Genomic DNA, 27,413 nt, shown 5'->3' with positions numbered 1-27,413 from the left:
AGAGAGAGAGAGAGAGAGAGACATTGACGTGAGAAAGACACATCGAGTGGTACGTGCCCTTAGCGGGAATCGAACCCGGGACTCTCCATTCCGCAGGCTGATGCTCTAACCGCTGAGCCAAACCAGCCAGGGTATTTTAGAATTTTAAAAGAGTGTGGTATTGTATGTGTGTACTTCTATACAAATAAACATTTCTAATGTTTTTTTAATAGTTTTCTGTAAAGTGGAAAATGCTGATTTACGTAATATGCATCTTTATCTATGCATTTGTTCTCCTGTATTTTATAAAGAACATAATAAAAAGTAAATACAACAGGTTCCGAGAAACATTACTATTAAGCACATCATTACTTGATGATCCAGCATGGCTACTTTTCTCTGAATTTTGTTTTTTAACTTAAATCTTATACATTAGTACAAGTTTAACATGTTTCTTTGTTCCTTAAACATTCACCACTCATCATTTTGCAAATGACTTTGTAGGACTTTGTTAGCAAGAACTTCTTTGACTCCTTTCTAACTAGTTGATATTCTGATGCTCATGTGCACAATAATGTGTTGGCATAAACTAATTATTGACCATGTGCACCTATTTATACATCCTCACTATGTTAGTAAGATATGAGAGCCATCTACAATGCCCTGTAAATGGCCGCACGCACCTGCAGGCAGTGTTTGGCTCAATAATACAGAAATGAATAATAAGATAGGTTAGGCAACTTTGCTCTTTATGGTTTTAAGATTTCAAATTATTATAAATAAAAAATTTTTTGTTTTAATTAATTGTATTGGGGGCGACATTGGTTAATAAGATTATACGTATAGGTTTTGAGTGTAGATTTCTGTGACACAGGATCTGTATATTGCATTATGTGTTCACTACCCAAAGTCAAATCATCTTCTGTCACCATACATTTGGCTCCCTTTACCCTTCAGGACCCTCCACCTCCCTTCCCTCTGGTAACCGCCACACTGTTGTGTCTGTGAGTTTCAGTTTTATATCCCATATATGAGTTAAATCGTATGGTTCTTAGCTTCTTCTGTGAACAAAACATTTCTTTTCACTTTGCAAAATTGCAAATACTATGATAATTTTCTTTGTAAATTCCTGAATTAATTCTAAAGTGTTTTATTTAGAAAGTAAAAACAAAACAAAACTGGAGTTCTACGAATGTGTAGAACTTAAATAAGGTTGTTACATTAATGTATTTTTTAATTTAAGAGAAGTGAAAACATGGGAGGTTGGTGATTTGGTGGTGGACAAGATGAGAGGATAAAGAGGAAAGGACCTAGTTTTTGAACTTATTCCACAGGCCTGAGTATCAGCGCTGTGTCTCTAGGGTAAACTTACTTTCTAAGCATAGTCGGTGTGGTGCCTAGGGCCATAAAATCAGAAGGAAACAATTGAATATAATAATAATGGATATGTTATGGTTAATCCAGCCTGGAAAATAATCGTTTTTGTACTCATGAAATTAAAACTTTATTTGATAATGTGTACATGGAAAAGGGGGCCTACAAAGAAAAAAGTGAGGGGGGCTTATGAAAGTCATGATGCAGTTTTGAGTGGCTCTGTCGCCTTGAAAAAATAACTAGGTAGAACTTTATTTTTTATTAAATTTATTAAGGTGACAATATGATCTAATAAGATCGTATAGATTTCAAGTGTACATTTCTATGATACATGATCTGTATGAGGTATAAATATACAATGGAATACTACTGCTCAGCCATAAGAAAAGATGAAATGCTGCCATTTGTGACAACAGGGATGGACCTTGAAAGTATCATGCTAAGTGAAATGTTAGACAGAACCTTATTTTCCTAATCTTTAAAGCAGAAAAAATATCTCAGAAGGCTCTTGTGAGAAATTGGTGAGGTGCTTTATATAAAATTCTCTGCATAGTGTCATGCACAGAATAGAGGCCCAATGAATGTGAATTATTATTGCTTTACTAAAAATAAAGAATTTGCCTCCATTATAGCAACCAAAATGAACTTAAGAAACTCTGTCTCTCTGTCTTTGTTTCTCTCTTTCTTTTAACCCTGCTTACTACATCATTACTGGATGAAGCTAATTGAGAGGTTTGGCAAATTCAATCAGAACAGTTCTTTATAAAGCGGTTTAATGACTTTATAAATTAACTACTTATTTTAACTACTCAGCCATTAAACTGAAATATCTTGGGCTATATAAACCGGGTTCCATAGCTTATGCAGAGCCCACGTACTACACGGATTTTGTGTTCACTTACATTTATTTCTTTATTTGAATAATTTATAAATGAGTGGAAAACGAAGTTCTTCACCACATTCTTTAAAAAGTGGCTATGGACAACTTGTTTTAATTTGGAAAATATTTTTTATATACTCTTTACTTCTACCATATGAAGTATGGTAGAATATTTATGTAAAATAATAGAAGAAAATAAAGTCATAGTGTTTCTCTTCCTCTGACACCCATTGAAGGCAGTCAGGGTTTCACCAAATGGAAAGAAGCAGGAACATTTCTTGTTTCATCTATTGCATTTTCAGAAAGAGAAGATGGGAACTGAGGGGAGAGAGGGGCCTGAACGTTAATCTTCTCCAAATAGACACTGATGTAAATGTCAATCTGTAAGTGGGAACAAAGTAGACCTTCCCAAGGCCAGATGGTATACGGCTCTGCTTGGTTTCCTGTTCTTGCAGTGTTCTAGCCTTTCCAGCCCTGGTTATTAACTCATTCATCATGCCCTCCCCTCAGTGGAGAATCTAATAGAATCCAATAATTTCTTGGTTAGTAGCTTAGGATGGCTAACCTTTCATTTTTCTCGTGAGCTCTGATCAATGACTGTACATCTGTGATCTTTCAGTTCCAGTTTCACACTAACGTGTGCCATGGTGAGTTTTCTTTGGGGGAAGTGTGCCAAGGTTTAAAATATCTCCGGCTCTGACTTGTGTGTTAACAACCATGTTTAAGAGTTGTTTTTTATATTATCTACACATGTTCTAGAGATAAGGCACCTTTTCTGCCCCATGCTCTCCTACCTAGAGTATAAGTTTTGTTTTGTTTCGTTGTTTTGTTTTGTTTTTTCCCCCAGGAATGACTTGTCCAAGCTCAAGGGCCGGGGCTCAGTTGTGAGTAAAACTTCCTTCGCTGTGCTCACTCCAGCCAACTTGTGTCGCTGTTGCTATCTCCAGCCCTATGCCAACTCTAAAGCCCTGGCAACACTTCCTTAAATACCAGCTGCTCACTCCTTGTTTTCTCATTTTCAAACTGAAGTTCCTGTGAATGATTCCAAATTACCCAAGTATGCCAAGCCAGTTTGGTCCTTCAGTGAAAGTCAGGGTCTTTTGGTAAATTTCAGAGACCACACCTGGTTAGAGGGAGTCCTCACCTTGCAGACTTTCTATCAAATGTAAAGTCACAGTCAAAGCAAATCTTCAGAGCCATACTCTACCAAAAAGAAGACCTCTGTTAATACAAAGACATAGCCACAAAACTTTTTTAGCTTAATGAAGAGATATTTACTCTTTGCCTGCAGGTTCACGGACTAACGTCATCCATGAACAACATTTCATCTGACTGGGACACAGGTTCTAATAGCAGGATCTGCAGTCTTTGTAACTGGATCCAGGGCAAGATGGCTCCAGGTCAAAGGCTCTAGGGATGGAGCATTGGTCATTGCCAAGCTTGGCCATCTCATACCTTTTTCATATAAATGCATTATGTTCTTTTAAACTCCTTTTAATTTAGCACATATCTAAAATCCCGTTACTATCCCCAACCAAGGTTATTTCTCATTGGTCTTATGCACATTAATTAAATCAAAGAGATTGATTCATTTTGAGACATTTCTTAGACTAATTTCTTCCTCTAGAGTGTTAGCTGAATCTAACTGGTCCATACATATAAGTCCTACTACTTTTACTAAAATATTTAAAGTTAATTACATTCAGAAAAAAATATGAAAAAAAAAAAAAAACAACTGGTGGGATTGTGGTGATAAGAGGATTTTTTAGTAACTTCCTAGATAACTTAATAAATAAAATCAAAGGAATCTTGGTTTTTCAGCTTTATGGATCAGACACAGTCCAAGGGAGAAGTGGATGATGGAACGGAGGACATTTAAGGGTCTTTGTAACACTTGAGTCTATGATTCTTTAAAGTCAGTGTTCTTCTTAATCCATTAGCCTCCTCTAAGATTATGTCTGTCACTTAATGGACCAGACCCTTTTTTACTGTTAGATAAAACCCTAAGAAAATACAGAGAAAAAGAATAAGCAAGGAAATAAGAGTTAGAGTGACACAAAGTTCAAGATTGTGATTTGAAGTTTCAAGAGGACTAGGAAGAACACAACAGTAACTGATTCTTTAGAATGAGGGTGTATTAAAGAGGGAACCAAAACAGGAGTCAAATGTGGAAGAATAAAGTGGATCCTAGTTGCCAGAACCAAGTAGTGGTTGGCACTTAATCTCCATCAAATAACTCTCTCACTACAAGTATCAAGGCAGATCAGAATGGAACTCCAACGAGGCCGACTTGAGATCTGGTCATAGAACTCTGGTTTCAAGAGACTCCACCTTATTTTGCTCCAGTTATTTTCAGAGTCTAGGGTGGGATCCATTCTTTGAAGCAGTTAAATGGCCTACAAAAAAGAATACAGAAACAATATGACACCTCCTTTCTTTATTTCCCCCCAAAGATCTGTCTATTCTTACCAATGTTAATATTTATGATAGGTCATTACACTAATATTTTCATGCTATCAACTAATGTTTCCACTGTACATTTTAAGGAGCTCTCTTTTTCTCCATTACCACCTCCATGTTTTATTGAGATACCCATACATCAATTAAATAATAGAAAAGTCAAAGCCCAAGAGTTTATATTCATCTCTAGAGAGACCAATACATTAGAATTTGATTTTGTAGATAGTCAATTGCTTAACAATTGTCAGACAATGACACCTGAATAAAGAATTCAACCTGTTCTTGATTATATTGTTTTATTTTATCCCTTCTTTAGATGAGTTGATAACACTTCAATTGATGAGAATTGCTGTTGTTGTTGCGGGGTTAGTGCATTGTGTGAATTAAATAGTAGAAACATTTTAGGACAGTCCTGTGACAAATGACTCAAGCTATGCTGAAACACCAGGAAATTCCACTACTGAGTATAGGTGACAACAAACAGGAAAATCAACATGAGTATTCATAGAATAATCAGGTAAGGTATTTATCTTCACAAAAATTATTTTTTCACCTCTCTAGGCCAATTTGTTTCAGGATCTTATGACTGATGCTTGTTATAATCATGTAGCATAGCAGTGTTCATTGGACTTAGTTACCTATCTATATATTCATTTTTCCATTCTTTCAGCAAGTGTCTATTGAGAATTCATTACAATGTGTCATAGATGGAGACATAGAAGTAAATCACTAGCTCCTGTCCTCAAGGAGGTCACATTCTACTTGGGAAGAGATGTGGATATAGTTTTGCAATCAAGTGTGACCGTGTAAGCAGAGGGGGGTCTGAGAACACATGGGCAGGACACTCACCCACGTGAGGATGTACACCAGAGCTTTTATTTTAGTGGTGTTTCTTATTGGTGCATATGCTCTTTCATCTAACTGTTTCTGGAGGGGTGGTGACCCTGGTTTTTTTTGTTTTTAATTTAAAATAACACCTCATATCATGCTTTACATTCTATGACTTGTAAATAAACCCTTTTTCATTTGTCCTTTTGGGGAAAAAAAGATAACTATTCAATTCACCAAGGCATTTTTTTTTTATACTAATTGCATAATATTTCCACAGGAGCTAGAAAAGAGCCTTCCAAATAGTAATTATTGAAGCAAGGTATAAAGAAAACACCCTCTTATACAGCCCAATTTTTCTAAATTGCTACTCAGAACATATGTGCAACTCTCTGACTTAGTTCAGAGGTTGGCAAACTTTTTTTCTTACAGGTTGTGTGGGCCATATGGACTGTGTGCAGCTCCTTGGTTCTGCCATTGCAGCACACAAGAACTATTAGACAATACATGCATAAGTGGGATTGGCTATGACCCAATACACCTTTATATACCAAAACAGGTGGCAGGCCAGATTTGTGCAGCAGCTAATTTACTGACTCCTGAGTTTTAATTGATTAGTTCAGATCATGCTATAAATACATGTATATAAAAATATGCAAATAGTTATATATTTTTATGTTATGCAAAATATATTCTTCTGAGCATACACTTGGATTTATAGAAATATGAGATAAACAATTCATTTGACTAAAGAATTTAGAATTAAGAATAACTGATACAAAAAAATTTCCATAATTGGAATTCTGAGACTTTTGCCTAAAGTGGCATTGATGGATGATGCTGTGATGCTACTATAATGTAATAAATCATTAAATTGTTAAAAAGTGCTGTTTTTTTTACCTTAAATTTTTATTTTGTGTGTCTTGAAAACTATAGTATTAATGATATTGAGATTTTGCAAATGCTGGGCACACTTGGCATTAGAGATCTGTTTTTGTTTTAGCAAAATTATAACTATGCAAATGTGTTTATTAAAAGGAAGCAGCCCTGGCTGGTTTTGCTCAGCAGTTAGAGCATCAGGCTATGGACCAAGGAGACACAGGTTCTATCCCCAGCCCCAGTCAGGGTCGTGCTGAAAGCAACCAATCAATGTGTCTCTTACATAGATTTTTTTCTCTCTCTCCCTCCCTCTCTTCTTCCCTTCCTTTATATCTAAAAAACATCAGTGGAAAAATATTCTCAGGTAAGGATTAAAAAAATAATAGTAAACAATAAATAAAAGAAACAAACTATAAAAATTCTCATTTATAATAAAATCTCTAAGAAAATTAGTCTCTTAGTAGATATGTAACAATTTTAAAACAAAAAAATATTTAATAAATAAAAGATCTTATATTTTGTCTATTTTCATGACAAAAATCCTTTTAGAATATTTGTAGATCCTGCAGCCATATAGTTCAGATGAGGCTGCTAATTAGTTCTGTATTCCAATTAAATAAGAATAGACCACACCATTCTAGGCAGAGAATACTAAGGCAAGATTTGTTGTGATGGTCAATTCTTAAACACCGGAAAATACCTAACCTTTGAAGTCAAGAATTCCTTGGCCTTTACCATGAACAGGACAAGCAGAAATACTCTTCCTCATTGTAAACCAACAACACCTGATTATCTTTCTTATTTCCTCTGGCTGGTCTGCCTTGATGGAATTTACAACCCCCACCTTGATATCAACACCAAGTGTGCCCTTTTCTCGTTTCTCATAAATTCAGAGTGTCAATGACGTGGTTTTCAGCTATTCGTTTGCCCTTGACTATTTATGAATGTGGCAACAATCCAAGTTGCTGTGATATGAGATGCTAGTTTTGAAAGTAGCATCATACATCCAACCCTGTATTTGTTACACATTTATTTATTCCTTCATTTCTTTCAACAACTATTTATTGCTTACTCTAAGTTAGAGAGTGCATTGATTGCAGGGAATACAATGTTTAGTAAAAATAAGCATAGTCCTTGAACTCATGGCATGTACAATACAGCTGGTTAACAGATGTTAATCTAATGATCATACACAATGACTAAAAAAACTGAGACAATTCGCTAATTGAACAGATTGGTGGGTTGGGGGCTCTTTCAAGGAAGTCTTCTTGAGGAAGTGCTTCATCATTATTTAAAGGAAAGATAAATAGGTGCAAATTAAGTGAGTGGAAGGGGTAGGAGCTTCCCAGCAGAGAGAACTTGAGCTACTACAATGCCCTGTGGCAGGAGAAGAAATGGCAATAGGAAAACAGACACATTCCAGGTACTCAAAGAAGACTGGTGACGATAGAGCAGGGGAAACTGTGGTCCAAGGCCAGAGGCACCCAGGAGTCAAGGCACCCAGGACCATAGCCATGATAAGAATGCTGGTATTGGTCTTATGAGAAATAGGAAATATGTGAATAATTAATTGTAAGTTATGCAGTGACATAAATGGATTTGTATTTTGGAAAAATTACTGAGACAGACCACCATAAAGGCTGGGTGGCTCAGAATGAACAAGGGGAGAACAGATGAGCTCAGTGAATAACACTTATGAAGTCATTGACATATCCGTGCATTCATGTATTAATTCATTCATTTGTTTATTCACTCATGTATTCTTCCTTCTATCAATACTTACTGAGCACCTACAGAATTAAAATCATGGTTATAGATAAAGAGAGATAAATTACAGTTTTGGGTCCCTTAGGAGCTTATTAAAAATGTGTATTTTTTCTCACAATTTAAATGTTAAATTGTTACAGTGGTTTGTATTTGAATAATCTTGATTGACAAGTTAAAAGCAGTTTGAACCTATAAATTTTTGGTACAGTGAATTGTGTAATGACATTTGTACTAAATTTAACAATGAACTGGCCTTTTCTATGTTGTTGAAAATCTCTGAAAATGACTTTAGAATTTGCACATTGATTTCAGGGTCTTTAAGAAAGTCTTTCCCACCAGGAAATATTTTATGTGCCACTCCATCATTCAATACTTGATATTCAAAAAGCAAACACAACCAAACTTCTGTTACTCTTCATCCTTCAGCAACCAGGGTAGAATGAGTTATTTTGTGGTTATTTTATTACGTTATTTTCTAGTTAAACACCACCACAAGTTTTAGATGTCTTGAACAGCAAATATTTATTTCTATTCCTTGCTGTATGTTCAACGCTGGTCAGCTAGGAGCTGTGATAATTGCTGCTCTTACTGAAGGACCCATTGAGTAGCCACCATTTGGAGTATCACTGGCCCCAACCAGAGTGTGGGGAAGGAGGCTGTCTGAGGACTGGCTCATCACCTTCCTTCTGGAAATGGCACCTGTCTCTGGTGCTCCCCTTTCACTGGTCAGAGAAAGTTCCATTGCCATCTCTCATTTCAAGGGGAGTAAGGAAATGCAGTCTTTTCATACACCTAAGCTGGACTCTGCCAATATATTCCAGACAGCACTAAATGTCTGTCATAAATCTTTTCTAAAAATTCTCCCTTCCAAAAGAAAGCCTTTAAAGATAATTTAGTAACTCCTAATGCAAAAGTTCTCTTATTTCTCATTTCCAAATGAATGCCATGTGGATACTAAATACCCAGAAGTCACACAAAGAGGAAGAAAAACTTGTACCCATGTTTTAATCTGGTGTATATGATTAGAAGTGCAGCTGGAAGTATCTATGTTGATTCATGACTTTGGCTCTCTGGATACTACAGATATGGGTCTCTCTTTATTATTATTATTATTTTTGTTACACATGTTTCTCCTTTTTTTTCCCCATTGACACCCTCCTCCCCATCCCCCCTACCCCATCCTCAGCTTTGTTGTCATGTCCATTGATTATGCATACATGCATATAAGTTCTGTGCTTTATCTTTTCCCTCTCCCCACGCCCCCCCTCTTCTGAGGGTTGTCAGTCTGTACCCTACTTCCACGTCTCTGGGTCTACCCTATTCTTCAGATTGTTATGTTCATTATATTCCACAAATAAGTGAGATCATGTGGTATATGTCTTTTTCTGTTTGGCTCGTTTCACTTAGGATAATACTTCCCGGATCCCTCCATGTCATCTCAAAGGATAAGAGATTTTTCTTTCTTGCAGCTGCATAGTACTCCATTGTGTATATGTACCACAGCTCTTTGATCCATTCGTCTACTGATGGACATTTGAGCTGTCTCCAAATCTTAGCTATTGTAAATAATGCTGCTATGAACAAGGGGGTACATATATTCTTTCTGATTGGTGTTTCAGGCTTCTTAGGGTATATTCCTAGAAGTGGGATCACTGGGTCAAATGGAAGTTCAATTTTTAATTTTTTGAGGTAACACCATATTGTTTTCCATAGTGGCTGCACCAGTCTGCATTCCCACCAGCAGTGTACTAGAGTCCCATTTTCTCCATACCCTCACCAACATTTGTTGTTTGATGATTTGTTGATGGCGGCCATTCTGACAGGTGTGAGGTGATACCTCATAGTCATTTGAATTTACATCTCTCTGATGATTAGTGATGTTGAGCATTTCTTCCTATGTCTCTTGGCCATTTGTATGTCCTGTTTGGAGAGTTGTCTGTTCAGCTCCTCTGCCCATTTTTTAATTGGGTTCTTTGTCTTCGTTTTGTTGAGTTGTATGAGTACTCTATATATTTTGGAAATTAACCCCTTATCTGATGTATCATTGATAATGATGGCAATGATGTTCTCCCATACAGTGGGTTGCCTTTCCATTTTGATGTTATTTTTTTTGCTGTGCAGAAGCTTTTGAGTTTGATGCAGTCCCATGTGTTCATTTTCAATTTTGTTTCTGTTGCCTTAGGTGATGTATCAGTAAAAATTCTGCTGCGTATGATGTCTGAAATTTTGTTGCCTACATTTTCTTCTAGAATTTTAATGGATTCACTCGTAACATTTAAGTCTTTTATCCATTTTGGGTTTATTTTTGTGTATGGTGTAAGTTGATGGTCTAGTTTCATTTTTTTGCATTTAGTTATCCACTTTTCCCAACAAAATTAATTAAAGAGACTGTCTTTACTCCATTATATGCTCTTGCCTCCTTTATCAAATATTAATTGAGCATAATGTCTTGGGTCCATTTCTGGGGTCTCTGTTCTGTTCCACTAGTCTATATGCCTGTTCTTGTGCCAGTACCAGGCTGCTTTGATTACAGTAGCTTTGTAGTATAACCTGATATCTGGTATTGTGATCCCACCTACTTTGTCCTTCTTTTTCAAGATTGCTGTGGCTATTCGGGGTCTTTTTTGGTTCCATATGAACTTCTGAAGTATTTTTTCTAGTTCTGTGAGATACGTGTTGGTAGTTTGATGGGTATTACATTGAATCTATAGATTGCTTTGGGTAATATGGACATTTTAATGATGTTAATTCTTTCAATTCATGAACAAGTATGTGCTTCCACTTTTTTTTATATCTTCCTCTATTTCTTTTTTCAATGTCCTATAGTTTTCTGCAAATAGGTCCTTTATTTCTTTGGTTAAGTTTATTCCTAAGGATCTTAAATTTTTTGCCACAATGGTAAATGGAATTGTTTTTTCAGTTTCTCTTTCTGTGAGTTCATCATTGGTGTATAAGATGCCATCAATTTCTTGACATTAATTTTGTATCCTGCTACTTTGCCAAATTCATTTATTAAGTCTACTAGATTTTTGATCAAGTCTTTAGTGTTTTCTATGTATAATATCATGTCATTTTCAAATAATGATAGTTTCACTTCCTCCTTTCCAATTTGGATCCCTTTTATTTTTACTTCATGTCTGATTGCAGTGGCTAAGACTTCCAGTACTATGTTAATTAAGAGTGGCGAAAGTGGGCATCCCTGTCTTGTTCCTGTTCTTAAGGGAAATGCTTTTAGTTTCTGCCCATTGAGTATATATGGCTTTTATTATGTTGAGATATGATTAATATGGGTCTCTTTTAAACAAAATACCCAATATACAACAATTTGTTCATTGCAGGAAAATAGGAACCAATTCAAAAGAGAAAATTGCTTGACTTTTCTATTCAATTCATATAATGAATCAATAAAATACACTTGAGTAGATTTGATAGCATGATTTTGTACTGAGTCCTGCACACAGAAACATGAATGGGATGTTCAGGCATCTGCAGTGTAGGCTTGTTCATCACATTTGCCTAAATAGACATTTGTTATCTGTATGTACTCTTATAAACAAACATTTTTTTCCTATGCCAAAAGACAAGTGTGTGTGTTCATCAATGCCAACTTCATGTCATATATGCATATTATCGGGAAAGGGAGCAAGAGGGGACAATAGAGAAGTAACGAAAGATGAAAATGCAGTCCACACTAGAATAAAAAGGAGGGCATCATATATTAAAGTAAGGACAAGGAGGAAAAGCAGAAAAAAAGAGAGAGAAAGAATGAGGGAAACAGTGCATTTATGAGGAAAAGGAAGATAACGTAAGAGAATATGGGCACACGTAGAGGGCCCTGACCAATTATTCTGCAAAGGTAGGAACTTGAATGTCAGTGGGAAAGAGTAGATGGGAATATATGGGGAAAGATGAGTCAAAAGATTCAATAACTGTAAGGTCAAGGAGTGCAACTAAATCTTATTTGCTAAATTTCAAGGCAGTAAACCAACAGCTTTCAGACCCTTCAATAATATCCACAAATACTGCATAGTGTTCTATGATCCAGGTGTTCTTCTATACACATATATCAACTTATAAAGTATTAACAAACTATACGGGGTGGGTTCTACAGTTTTCCTTATTCTACTCTTAAGAAAACAAAGGCATACTGAGGCCAAGGAGTTTTTCAAAGGTTGCAAAGTGAGTAAGTAACAGAACAAGGATTTGAATTTAAATATTTAACACCAGAGTCTGAGTGCTTGCCCACTATTCTCAGTTGCACCTCATTTCCTCTGGGGAAAGTATATACATATGAAGACATAGATGCTCATGTATTCTCTTGTTTATTCATTAGCTGATTCTTTCATGCATTGATTCATTCTTCCTGTCGTTTATTCCTCAATAATTTCCTGAAAGATTATAGATGTCTGATTCTGTGCTAGGCCCTTGAAAAGGAAAGATGATTAAGATGAGGCTCATTGCCTTTAAAGAGCTAGCAGGCTAATAGAGTGAGATAGGAAAGTTAATAAATTCCATCACATAATCTAGGTTTTATGTTAAATGCCTGTACTAAGTTCAGCAGGAGTACAAAAAAGGGTATGGGTGGGTTTTTTTTTTTTTCTCTGAAGGATAAGAAATTGTTTGTAGGACTGAGGTTTGAAGTGTTTACAAGTAGACTGTATGAAAGTGTCATTCCAGTTGAAGGGGACAATGAGAACCAAAAGCATAGAGGCACGAAACCATTGGCTGCCGAGAGAAATGTACATTTTCATTTACAGATGTCGAGAAATGAATGCTGATTATGGACGTGTGTGCATCTGTGATAAGGTGCGTGTGAAAGGAGCAGAGTTGAAGCTGGAGATATAAACAGGTGTCAGATATAAACATACAAAAGAGTTTGCACCTTACACTTTTATTAAGAAAAAATTTTAAATTATCCAATGACATTATCAAATTGGTTTTGAAACACTCTGTTGGCCCTGGAGAAAACTGAGACTGGAGTCAGAGAAACTAGTTAGTAGGCTGCTGCTTATTGGTACTTCAGTAGTTCAAGTGAACACAGAGCTAAAGCTCTGGGATTGGCAATGTATAGGGAGGACGTATTTTCTCAACAACAAGTGTGTGTGTGTGTGTGTGTGTGTGTGTGTGTGTGTGTGTGTGTGTACAGGACAGAGTGTTCAGAGAAAAGAATCTAGAATGGCTCCAAGTTTCAGGATTTTGGTGGGGGATGGTGTTAAGATAGAGAACATGCATTTTGAGGAAAGAAGGTGTCTACTGCTGACGGATGAAGAGCTGTTAGAGATTGACAGAACTGTGAATTACCAGTATACTATAGATGAGACTGCCCAAGGTCATGGCATGTTTGACTCTGGTATCAGGACTCCTAATTTATAGTCTAAAGTGCTCAACTCTACAAAAAAATCTGCAACTATTTATTATGACTCTATGAGCAAGTTATTCTGACAAATACTAAGAGGTCTCTAGCAAAGAGAAATGTTCTACACATTACTATTTAAAATAATTTTATATTGATGTATAATTAATTTGCCCTGGCATTATTCACATTTTCTTACAAATAACCGGTTTCTATTTTGTCTTTCATGTCTCTATGACTACCCATGAAATACTCACAGATTATATTTTCATTTTTTTTTTACAATACACATACTATCTCTTCCACTCAAGACAGAAGAATTTTGATGCTAAAAATAATGTTCTTGGAATAACTCTTCAACTGGGAACCAATCTTGCCCAACCTGGGAACTACGTAAATGGGCCCAAATTAGGTTCTAGATTCTATTTTCTGATTTTGTTATTGTTAATTAGATTCCTTTGCATAATTTTATATGATGTTATTATTCAAAAATATCCATATAAATTTTTTTTTCATTCTGAACATAAACTTTCCCTGGTTCTAGGAGCTTAAGTAGCTTTTTGTGTCATAGAAAGTACTCATGTTCTTAATAATAACAATCCACTTATTGTTAAATGGCAATAACTAGATTTGAAAAGCATTAATTCAAGTAAAAGCTCCCTATATTGCATTTTTATCTTAACCTGCATGTCACTACTTAAAGGTAATATTTCTCTGGAAATAATTTTTTATAATACATGTATAGGCCTTGGTTTTTATTTGTGTGCAATTAGCAATGTAGGTTATTTTATGTCTTTCCAAATTGCTGAAAGCACTTTAAGGGTAAAGGACACGCCCTAATCATCATTATATCTGGAATGGCACCTAACATAATATCCTTAAAAAACCATCAATAAGACCTGTTGAATGAACACACTGCTCTTTTTAACAGATTCATAGTATCCTGAAAACACCAATACATCAACAGTTAAATATTTTGTCCAGAACTTTAATGGTGAGACTGCACATAAGATGGTAGAATTTTGGCTGTTATAATATAAGACATAGTTAAGCAGGGAGACTCTGGAGCCATACTGCTCGAACTCTATTCCTGACTCTACCACTGGAAGACCTTGAGCCTGATGAAGCTTTCTGTGCAAGTTTCTCGTCAGTGAAATGGGAATAATAATCTAACTCTTACTTGTGAAATTGAAATAGTTTAATATACAAAACATATTTAGAATAAGATCTATGCTGTTATACAAAAGAAAACATTTTAGGTTTACTTTTATTATTTTCATTACTCAATGTACCTGCCTTACTGTCAAAAGAGCTGCCAATCGTGTAGCAGCTTCTTCTTCAATGAAATTCATAGGATATTCTCCAATGAGAGAGCTTGTGGCTTGTGGTTTGTATCACTGAAATTGTTATTGTTTTAGAACGAAAACAACCTGAAAATAAATTCTATGCATAATTTCACAAAAGGAAGGCAATAGGATTTCCTTACAAATAACTCTGTAGATGTGTTTGATGTAAGTAGTTAGATCTTAAAATCTTAGAAACCACCACGATATCCTGAATGTATTATATATTTGATTTGCAAGTTGGAGAAGGATTTGTAAAATCACTTTATAAACAGAGTTACTTCGTTTGAAGAATGTAATGTGCATAGTTTATCTGAGCTAGTATACATGATATATTTAGCTCTAATGAAATGTGACCTAGATACATTAATGTAACAGAGCAGTTTTGGAATTATTTGTTTATAAAGCTAATTACTCCCACTTTCCAGCTGTTTCTTCTTTCAGAATCTTTGAGCCTAGTGGACATATTTGAACCATCCATCTAAATTAAACTTTCAGGGAAAAATGAAGCTTGACTAAGCTGTGTTTTAGACTTGAGAATTACCAAATGGGTATTTGCTCCAGGTTTTGTTTTGTTGTTTTTAAATTGTCCTGGAGAATATGCTTATGGATCCTGGAAAGAGGGGAAAGGTGGTGGTGGGGGGGGGGGGAGAGAGAGAGAGAGAGAGATGAGAGAGTACGTAGATGTACATAGATTGGCTGCCTTCCCTATGTGGCCCTACCAGGGATCAAACCTGCAACCTTTCAGTGTACAGGAAGATGCTCCCACCAACCAAGACACACTGGCCAGGGCCAGTGCCAGTTTTCTATTGTTGTTTTATTTTCATTTGTTTTGTTCTTAAATGTGAATGTTTGAGAACAGACTTGCACTCCAAACATACTTTGAAATTAAGAAAGCATTCTGAGTAAAGGTACAAGATAGTATTTAATTCTGTGAAAAGACAGTGATGTATGCTTTAGTTCCTAGTTTTTCACCAGTTTATATTCTTACTTGAATGAATGATTTACATAGGCAAGTGTACGTTTAAAACATATATGAATTTATTATATAAAATACATGCTGATATTTTAAATTTCTAAATACAATGAGATGCCATTCTTATTAAAATAGTTCTGGTAGTTCAGAAGTAAAAATCACTATGGTCAAATTCTGTGGTAGTAAGACTAAATGCATTTTGTAGCAATCTATTACATAAATGCTATTCTTATTTAAATCCTTATGCCTATTGTTATTAATTCACATATCTATCTTTCTACAAATACCTGTATACTTGAATGCTTGTGTGTGCATATAATATACATATATTATATATATACTTATATGTACATGTTATATTATAGAACTTGAATGTTCATGAGCCCGTGGGTTACACGGAGTTGCAGTTCCTTGGAGCAGGTGTGCCGAGTCCCTACATAGCTGGGCTCGGAAAGGGAAACTCTACAAAATATCTGTTAAAAAACATGAATAGTTTTGTAATGAATTTTGAAACTGTACAATATTATGAGATGTCAGGAAAAAAAAATCAGACAAAACCAAGATCCCCCAATTCTTCAGATTTTTATTTTTGATCCTCATGGGGAAATCTCCTCAGCAACTTAGGTATTAGGGATGGGAAATATATGAGTGACATCCTCCCCAATCTAATTTGTGGGAGAATAATGCAAACAAGTTAAAACAGAAGGTTCTGCACTCCCCTAGCCTGGGAAGGAATGGATTTACCTGCAAGCAATTAGTTTTCAATTCTTCTACAGGATTGGTTGCCTTAGGATATGCTCCAAAAAAAGTGGATAGGAAGAGCTTAGTCACCAGCAACACAGTCTGGCTTTCACTCGGCCGTTCACTGTACTCTGCCACAGAGCCGGGAGGAGACGAGCTGGCTCTGTCAGATGTCTGTGGACGCTGGACACTCAGAAGAAATTCGGCTGAACTAGTGACACAGTAAAAGATCAGTATAGAAACAGCATTAAGTGGCGTTCCACTGCCTGCAACCAGCTCTTCTGATTTCCATTTCCTTTAAATCACAGCTATCCAACAGCAATACAATTACAAAGTATTTTGTGAGGAAAAACTGAAAGTCATGGTGTTGTAATGAACTGTTTCATGAGTCTCTCGCAAATAAGTGCATATCCAAATCTATTGACTGTTTTCAGGTACAGGTTGAAAATAATTCAAAACAGCTTATTTGTGAAGTTACATGTAAGTGGGTCATACAACAATGAGAGTGCATGTCTAATAAGGGTGCCAATTGAATAAGGCTAATTCTTTTAGAGCAAATCATTCCAATAGAACAAATATTGAGATAAAGCAATTAAACTAAAATCCATAAATTGGCATTAGAATCCAGGGAGAAACTATAGTGGCAAGTATGAGGGTAATTTATGAAGATATTGATAAAAATTGTAACATTCATGAAAGAGAAATTTTGTTGGAGCATAGCAATTAAAGTTGAGAAGAAACTGTACACCGCTTAACTTCCACGATCAAATTATAAACAATTTAGTAGTAATGTAAATGGTGAAGTGATAAAGATCTTAATGAAGATCTACTCATAGAAACAGAAAACAAAAAAATACAGTAGCAAGCGAAGGGTTCACACCAAATAGAAGAGGTTTAGATTCCCTAGTTGCAAGGTTTTAAATGGCAGGCTTTTTATCTTTGTGAATTTCAATTAGACTCTGCACTGGGCAAGTCAGGCAGGGAATATTAATGATGGAGGAGAAAGGTAGGTGGTGTTCCATTCCTCACAGGGCCTGCATACGGGAGAGTAAATGTTTGTTTAGGTTGTAGCCTATTAAATGCTTATGTAGAAAGTGGTAATTAAGAGGTTAAAAAGAGCAGCTTGAAATATTTGCAATGTACAGGTTTTACTCTCTTCGCATAATCTTTAAAGCAAAGTAGAATTTATGCAGATTAGCGGTGTCTGCTGTTATGAAAACGGCACCATCTAGGAAAAACAGTTGAATTTTTGGTTCATAACTAACGAAATTGAACTGTTTGGCACATGTTGACTGCGAATGTAATATGACAGAAACATGTCAGCATACCTATCCTTTCCTTTTTCCTTTAAAAGTGTACAATGTTTATAACTACATCTCGAAGAGATAAACACTGGCTCTGCTTTGCCAGACCAGGATGTGCATAACATTGTCTCACCTGCCCTACAAAAAGGAAAATCAATTTCTTTCTCACTCTCTCCTTTCTTTTGTTCAAGTTGCACGTTTGTATTTTGTTGCCTGACATTAAATAGAAGAGAAAAGAGACAGATCAAACACACAATGTTGAACGTGTATGATGGGGTCTGGAATTATAACAGGTCCCCCCTTTCCAGCAAAAAATAAATAAAAGCCCTAAAGGGAGAAAACCCCACACTCTGCTCTGTTTCCTACCTGGGAAAAGAATTGCAGAGGAAGTAGACACACTGCTGGTCCAATTTTGCTCGGGGAAATGTAAACTTTTTAGAGCTGTTCTCTGATTTTGACCACCAGATGGGGAGGATGCCTGGGAACAGGGACTTGGGAAAAGAATCGCCCAGAGTGAGCCGGAGGTTTCCCAACGTGTATAATCTGCAAATGGACTCTCTACTGGTCGGTTTGAGAGAAGTCTCCAACCCTCAGAGCTTCCAGGAGAAATCTGTCCTGATGGCAGGAGTGTGAAGGAATGAGGGATCTATCTAAAGAGCTCAGGGAATCAAAGAAACTTCCTGCTGTCTGATTCCACGAACAGGCATTGAACTTGGTCCTGCGTGGAAGCGCTGATGACTAAGTAAAGGCGTGACGAGTCCCCTCGCCCTCCAACAGGAGCGGTACCTCTTTACCTCTCCTCCGCAGCCACGTCGCCCCAGAGCCAGGGGATGTTGAGGGACGGGTGACAGGGCGCGGCCCCGGGGACCTAGGGACACACAGACTCCGCACCCACACCCCCGGCAGCACCCTGGGAATCTCGGGGCCTCTGGGGAGCCCCGGTGGGCCCCCGCGGGGAGCAGTCCCTAGAGGCGCGTGGGCTCCACTTCTCCCGCCTGGCGTGGATGCCGCGAGCGGCGCTCCAGGCGCACCCGGGCTCCCGCCGCCGCCCGGGGCTGTGCCGCTGCAGGTGCCCGGCAGGCGGTGACCCGAGATCGGGCCGGGGGTAGGGGTCCTTGCGAGCCCTGGATATTCGTTAGCCCTCCTCCCAGGCCTGGCTCCTCCTCCTCCAGGCGTGGGGCTCGTGCCCGCCACTGCCTGCGCGCACCGCGCCTCCGCGCGTGTCCCCCCACCCTGCAGGCTCCTGCCAAAGCTCCCCCCTCCTCCTCGTCCTCCTCCGCCCAACGCCGCCACTACGGACGCCTTCGCCTCCTTCCACTCCTGGCGCCGCCGCCACCGCTCCTCGCGCTCCGCTGGCTTCCCCCAGCCCTTCGCCCCAGCTCTCGGGGTGCTGCAGTCGCTCTCTCGCGCTCTCCTCTCCAAGTTTCCTATCAGCTCGAGATCAGGGCAACGCAGGCAAACACCCAGTTCTGCTGTTGTTGCAGGTAAGGTCGCACACGTTGGTCCCCAAAGGGACCCTTTCCATTTGCTTTTGCCCACCGTGCATGCCTCATCCCCACCACTCTCCCCTGCTCCCTGGAAACCAGGCAGGTTCAGGTCGCCCCCTCCTCCCCAGCCCATCTGAAAATAATTTCGGTACCCACCACCGGAAGCATATTTGCAAGTACAATACGCTCCGAGACGCCCGCCAGGCTGCACGTCAGCCTGGCTCTTTGACAGTCCCCAACTTTGCACGCCGTGCTCGCGAGCCTGCCGGCCGGGTCGCGGTCCCCGGCTCCGGGAGCCGCTGTCAACCGCGACGTTTCGCAGCAGTTGAACCAGACCCGGCTGCCTCCCAGACGTGGTCTTCGGCAACTGTGGGTGGGCAGGGAGGGTGGTTCTTATATTTTATTGTAGAGGGAGTGAAGAAGTGAAGACGTGAGGACTGCAGCTCACTATGATGAAAAGAATAAAAATCGAAAAAGTGGGCTGGCTGCCCCCCTTGCTTTTCTCGCCGTGGTTGCGGGGGTGGTCTTGATTGAGGGGATGATGGCTTGAAGTGCCCATTTCTCCTTCCCCCTTCAGTTCTCCCCTCCAACCCATTCGCTTCTCTAGTTCATATGTCAGTTCAGGGTCCCATGTGTTATTATTACATGTCTGTGTGTGAGCGCAAAACTGTTTGCTAGCAATGGGACAAAGTGTGATTACTTGATCATCTGGCTGTCAAAAAAAGAAAGAAGGAAAGAAAATAAAAGAAAGGAAGAAAAGAAGGAAAGAGAGAGAGAAAAACAACACTTACCCAATCATGCCCTACACTCGCTCCGCTGGAATAACCTCCACAGCCTTAACTACAGTTCCCAACTGAAATGCTCATCTTTTGGAGCTATTTGGATGGTGGGACTGAATTTAATTTTTAGTGTATTTTGGTTTCCTTTCATGGCTTTACAAAGAGTGGTGATGAAGATGGAACTGAACGTCTACAACATGCAGTTACTGCTTCTTGTTTTCTTGATGTGGGACCCAGCCAGGTGAGATATTTCTTGTATTTGACTCTTTTAATTCAAGGTAAAGATATGTTTCTTGAATGGCATCAGGGTGGCTTTTGAGAAGCTAGAGTATTTTGAAGAATTATTTCTAATGCCAAAAGATTCTACCAAGAGACTGAACTATGTAATGGCAGGGATGATAAAAGTTCACTGCTTCTTGCTTTTAGCTACAAAGACAAAAGTGATCAGAAACACTTTCTTTAAAGAAAAAAAATCACTGAAGAAAACAATATCCTTTGAATGGCATACTCTTGCAAGGAATTGAAGCGATTAAGTTATATGCACTTACAATAACACCAAAATTTAATAAAGAAGTCAACAGTTTTCCTTTAAGCCAAATGAAAAAGCACAAGCTAAAATGATTTAAGTGTTAACTTTCTCTCTCTCTCTCTCTCTCTCTCTCTCTCTCTCTCTCTCTTCCTTTCTTTCTCTTTCTTTCTTAATGGTCTTGGCTCTTTTAGTCAACATAGAAAACCTAAATGATATGTGAGCCTTAAACCTCTAGGTGGAGGTAGTATACAACTTCACAATCACAAACAATAAAATAAAAGCTTGGTTTAGTAATCAACTTTTTATATTATTGACTTAAAGATCTTTTGTTCTTAAAATTGTTACTGTCATAAAAAGTAGTTACTTTAAACATGTTATTAATCTTTTTGCCTATGTTCTACAAACATGAACTAATTTTCATGGCTTTCAGTAACTTCATAGTTGTAATCTTTTCTAATTTTTTTTTTTTTTTTTATCACCAATGGGCATCATTTATTTCTTGCCCTAGTGTGTTTTTAAAATACCAGGGCACTTAAAATATAAGATTCATAAGAATGTTCAGGTAACCATTCCTTTTCTATTTTTAAATAAGTCTTTATTATATCTTAATTTCCCTTTTAATTTTTCATTTTACAGTCCAAACAGTTGTCTACATATGAAAATATTTTCTAGAATTGAGAAGATATCAATTTATAAAGATTTATTTTAATTGGAGAAAATCTCATTTACTATCTTAATACTAACTTTAGAAGGAAACTGTGGCGTGACTAAAAAACACTTTTGACTGAAAATCTCTATGTGGAACTTTATGACTATTTTAGTGATTGGTCTTAAAAATAGCTTAAGGTACTATAGAAACTTGAGGTTGGAGGATATAAACTAATTTGCTTACATAATTTTAAAATGTTTACCTTCATATTGGTGTTTTAATATTTTTTCTGCTTTCAAGACAATATTTTAAGTTGGCTACCAATGTTTAATAATATTGTGACTATTTTTAGCTCCTAACTATATAATTATTTAAATGCAAATAGACTCTGTCAATGATATTTTACACAATACACCTTGATCAGAATGCAGATCTTTGATTTTAATGGAGTGAACAAATGTGATCAATTAATAATTGAAAATCTTCAATGATTAACGAGATTTCCCTCTATTAGTTTTCTGTTCTATATATGGCCAGTAATGCTTATGCCAGTATTTTATTCTATTATATAAAAGAGTCTCTATTTATTTATTTATATATTTATTCATTTATTTTATTTTGGCCAGTAATTTAAATCTCTGAATTATTCTGGGGGGGAAATGGCAGTGAAAAGGGACATTCTGTGTTATACATCCAGTTGCTTCTGCACCAATTTGCTGGATGTCACAAATCAGTTCTCTGGCTTTTCTGATGGAGAAAATCACTGTTTCCACCCCTCTTTCTGGTGATATTTTAAGACCATTTGTTTTTTTCCACAAATTTGTCACACAAATGCTTACAAAGGTAGGTGGGCATTTGAATCTTTAGGCGACCCCCCTGGCTCTCCTCAGAGTCCAGGCAGGGGGGTCTCCCCGGCTCTCTGCAGCTCTGAAGGTGCTGTTGATCTTTTCAGAGCCCACCCCCACCTCCTGCTGTGGAGCCTGGAACACTGCCCGCAGAGCTCCCCTGATGTCTGTATTGTACTTGGCCATTGGGTGGAGGTATACCCCAAGTAAGGAAATGAGCTTGGCTTAAAAGAGAAAAAAACATAAAGAGAAAAAGAAAGAAATTCATGAGAAAGATTGAGAAATTTAGTGCCTCCAAGGAAGCTAATTTTTTCTCAATTAATATTCGAATCACTGAAGAATGATTTCAGGAGAACCTTTGGTTATTGTAGCGAGAATAACATTACTAACGGTGTCTGTATGTGATAATCTCAATCATAACACATTCTAGGGAATGGATTTTAGAAAAAAAGAGACAGTCCACACACAATGCTACGTGATAGATATCTGAAATAATGTTGACATCAAACTTTCTAATAAGCTGGTATGTAGCACTCATTTTCCACAGCATGTTCACCTTCCCCATAGACACATTGGTATTTATAGACTTGAAAAGAAGGAGGAAAATGGGTTATAATAATAGTTTAGGGAGCCTTAATATTCACATCAAGAAAGAAGAGCATTGTTGGCACTTGCCAAACACACATATGTATATATACATATATATCAGCTTGTAAACTTATCTGTTTAGGTTGGTGCTGGCTAACATCCAAGAAGATGGGCCCGAGAATAACATTACCATCTTTACAAGAATTCTAGACAGACTGCTGGATGGTTACGATAATCGGCTTAGACCAGGATTGGGAGGTAAAAATAGTATTACTTTTTAAAAACTCTCATAAAATAATGCCTGTAGAAGTTAAGATCAATATTTATATTTTAATACATTTTATGTATACATGCATTTTCATGTATTACAAAAACCATAGATAATAGAAAGTAAGGTATATGAAATAAACATTTTCCATGATGCTTTTTATACACACATACTATATTTAACATATCTTTTACAGAATGGCTAAAGTCCTCTAAAAGCCCTGACCTTCTGCATGAATAATTTTTAAATTAGTTCATGTACAGTAGCTAAGTTTTATAAACTGATAGTATGTTAAAGGGTAAGGTGATTGGGCAGAAATGCTTGTGTAATATCTTTGGTTTCCTTCATCACTTTTTACAGATGCCTATTTTAACCTTAGCACAGATATGCAAAAATGAGTTCCATGAATAAAAGAGTATCTGGATTGTATTTCAACACATACTCTTTTTAGGATTCTGTGATGATATTTCTTACACAGCATGCGACATTTCTAAAATGCAGCCCAGGTTTGGCATTCTTGAAACTTTCAAAGACATTTTAGAAATACATTAGCTGTGGGCCTAAATTTATTGGGCTGTAGCACAGTTTGACTTGAAAGGTAAATATTCATTTTTCAACTCAGAAAAACAATCTACTTGTATTCATAAAGGTAAAGAAAATTAGGCTTGGCTAATATGTTAAATTTTAAGTATCCGTCAGCATAGCTGGATGATACTAAGGCGATTAGGTGAAAGGAAGGCAAAGGTGGAATTCTTCAAGGGATTCTGAGTCAAATTGTTGCTATGCATCCCTTCTAACGTGATTTATATCTGCATGCACACATTTATCACGTGTGTAGTATTTATTAAGATGTTCAGCTTAACAGTTAATTCAAAATTAAGACAACATAGTTGAATACTTGATATTAATAGAAGATTTACCTAGTTAGCCTGGTTATTACCAGATTGGCAATTTAGCAACATTAAATTGCTTTAAAAGCAATTGAATAAGTGCCTGTTTGTTTATGCAAATATTGTCTTTGAAAAATGGAGATAGTTGTTAATTTTATATATATTTATCAGTTGTATGTTTTGCATTGTGTAGGAATCAGAAAAAGTCAGAAAAGACACAATTTGTTTTTAAATAATATGCCATTTAATTTGCATTAGTTTTTTACTTGAATCCCGAGTAGCACCTTGCATTTTTTTTGCATTTATCTTTAGATAGAGAAGGAGGGAGAAAGGAAGGAAGAGAGAGAGAAACATGATGTGAGAGAGACACTTCGAGTGGCTGTCACCCACACGACTCCAGTAGGGGCTGGGGACAAACTGCAACCGAGGTATGTGCCCTTAGTGGGAACCGAACCCGGGACTCTCTGGTCCGCAGGCCAATGCTCTAACCGCTGGGCCAAACTGGCCAGGGTAGCACCTTACATTTTAAGGGAGAAGTGCTGGCATGCAATGACGTTCAGAAATGTGACACACTTTATATCTCTCAGATAGACTTCAACTGACTAGTCTACACTTAGTTTTCTAAAAGGAAAAACTGAAAGGAACAGAATATTTCTTAGTAATTAATATGTCCAACTGCATGCATATAAGGTATTACCATCCATGTCAGCATAAATGACAATGAGCTACTGCCAAACTCATACAGTAGAAACAGGCCTCGCATCAGGCTTCCGCAATTCATAATGGTGTTTTGAGAGGTAGACTGCACTAAGGCAGACATTTTTCCAAAACCATAGATTTTATTATTTTTAAATAAATTGTGTGCTATCAAAATGAAAAATATTTGAGAGAGATCTTGGATTTTGTCTCTGAGGGTTAGGAGAAATAATTACACTGGCTATATGGTGGGCAGTAGACACTACCTGTTGCAGGACATGGATTTTGCCATTTATCTCTTTATATTTCTTTTGTTGTATCTCTAATATTCACTTTTACTTTCATTGTCAGGACTCGAATATAGATCCTTGTCACCATATTATTTGGGTTAATGCAATAGATTAAATGGATCTTCTTGCCTCGTGTTTTTGTTCCCCAAACTTTATCTGATGTTATACATATGCTAATATTATTAGTTTTCTTCTTCTTCTTCTTTTTTTTTACAGTGCTTTTATATGTCACTCTCTTCTCTTGCTCAAATACCTTCCATGGCTCCCCATTTTCTTCAATAGATGGTGGTGAGGAGTAGTGGAAAGAGTATGTGCCTTGGAGGCAGATAGACCTAGACTGGAGTTTCTGCTCCACCCACACACAAAGCTGTGCTTTGGCCAGATAATCACTTTCCTTTCATTTAAAATAGCCATGATATATCTCCCTTTGGACTTCATAGGGTTGATGAGAGGATTATATAAACAAAAAGTGTACACAAAGCTGCTATTACCCGCTAGCAGTTCAACAAAGATCTATTACATCTCTCCTCCCTTAGATATCTAAGTTGACAATCATGGTTTTCTACAATCTACTTGTCTGGACTCTCATCTGATCTGCACTTCGAATGCATCTATTCATTTTTCCTTGATAATTCACTCACATCTTCTCCCTTGACCTTCATTCATATTGTCACCTCTCACTGGAATTATTTTTCTTCATCTTCTCTGATGAGCTAAACTTTACCTTTCCTATAAAGACCAACTCAACACTGGCCTCTTTAGTAAAGATTTTTCTTAACTGAATTCAAGCATCCAGATTCAATTTTCTCTTGAATTTCTTTAGTGGTGTTGCTCTATATTTCATTTGGTACTTATTATGTGCTATCTTGGATTATTTATTACCTTTTTATGTGTCTCTTGTTACTTTAACAAGATTGCAAGCTCATTGAGGCAAGATATTGTATCATAAATCTTGTGTACGTTTAGCAAGCAAAATTGATTTGCATATTGTGACCATAAAATAAATGTTGATGGCTTGATTAACTTTTCTGTGACCAGTTAATCATCTGTAAAATGGAGCTACTCATATCTGGCTGACCATGTAGAAGTGATATGTTGAGCATCATGGTGCAGAATTGTAGTGCTCTTAGTGAACAGAACCTAACTTTAGACTGTGGGGATCTAGGTAAAATCCTGGTTCTGGTACTGAACTCAGTCCTATGACCTATGACCTTTGAACACCTAAACGCTCTAGGTCCACATTTGCCTGTAAATGGAATTACTATAGTAATATTCTTGGAGCTTTGGTGAATAGGAAATACAATGACATATGCAAAAAATTTAGCACAATGATTAGCATATAGAAGAGATTTAATAAATGACAATAACTAAAAAACTTTGAAAATTTTTCTATATGTACTGTCATAAATTTAATTATTATTATGGTTATTTCTGCAGCCAAAATTCTTAGCCTAAATGTTCATATGTCATTCCAAATTGAAAGTTCAGGGAAATTACTTGTATCATTATATCCCAGAAATTAATAAGGGAAAAATAAGTTTGATTCTATTTTAGCATATCAAATTGATGAATAATTTGGACAATCTCAATTATTATTTTCTTTCCTTTGTGGCTTTAATATAAATGAATACATAAGAAAGACAATCATTTTGGGGCCACAAGTTAGGAAAATTGTTCTTTTCATCCGGCTGTGCCACTCATTACGTCTTATCCTAGACAAGATACATAGACATTCTGAGCTTTGGTATTTTCTTTGAGAATATGGAAACAGTTGTATTTTATTCTAAGAGAAGAAGGGTAAAATGGAATTCAGATATACAGGGTGTCCCCAAAAAGTGTATACACACTTTAACAGCTGATAGCTCAATTATGGTTTTTTTTTTCAGCCAGACTAAGACCTGAACCAAGGACATTCATTCTAACAGGCTTCTGGAAGTTTGAAAATGCAGTTAAAGTACAAACACTGCCTTTATAATCATAACACAGGGTATCCCCCTAAAAAATGTGCACACATTTTAATAGATGATAACTCATCTAATTTTCACTCTGTTTCAGGTTTCACTGATTTGGAATAATGGGCAAAGCCAGACTAAGCTTTGAACAACAGCAAAAAATTATCCTAAAGTGCCATTAGACCTTTTCTTTATAGGGATACATAAAAAATAAAATTTATGGCACAAAAACAGTTGACGAATTGAGGGCAGCTATTGAAAGAATGTGCACAAATACCAAAAGACATGATTCTTAATGTTTACTATTCCACAGCTTCACGTGATCAGCCAGGCCTGGACCAGAATGGTTACCAGTTTGAAGACAGGCATTGACAAAAAAAAAAAATCATTCATTTGCATAGATAAAGTTTTTTAAATTTTGAAAATGAACTGTGTGTTAGTAAACAATGACTTTATAATCATTCAAAGAGTGTATACATTTTTGGGGGGACACAAAAAACAATGGTTATACAATATACTGAGTGATACAATTTTAAGATATTTAATGATTTAGATG

The 27,413-nt window shown here is 36.9% G+C and overlaps 1 protein-coding gene across 1 annotated transcript in view; it reads left to right on the top strand.

Annotated features, from left to right (window-relative positions):
- The first annotated feature begins 18,839 nt into the window (after window positions 1-18,839).
- GABRA2 (gamma-aminobutyric acid type A receptor subunit alpha2) overlaps window positions 18,840-27,413 on the top strand; it is a 118,476-nt gene continuing 109,902 nt past the window's right edge. Inside the window, exons 1-3 of the mRNA XM_036261662.1 lie at window positions 18,840-18,967; window positions 20,314-20,391; window positions 22,904-23,019. Of these exons, the coding sequence (XP_036117555.1) occupies window positions 20,321-20,391; window positions 22,904-23,019 (187 nt within the window). The 5' untranslated portion in view covers window positions 18,840-18,967; window positions 20,314-20,320. The remainder of the gene's footprint in view (window positions 18,968-20,313; window positions 20,392-22,903; window positions 23,020-27,413) is intronic.

Source organism: Molossus molossus, unplaced genomic scaffold (assembly GCF_014108415.1).
Source record: "Molossus molossus isolate mMolMol1 unplaced genomic scaffold, mMolMol1.p scaffold_m16_p_1, whole genome shotgun sequence".
In the NCBI taxonomy this organism is placed as follows: domain Eukaryota; kingdom Metazoa; phylum Chordata; class Mammalia; order Chiroptera; family Molossidae; genus Molossus; species Molossus molossus.
This window is presented reverse-complemented; position numbering and strand designations above follow the sequence as displayed.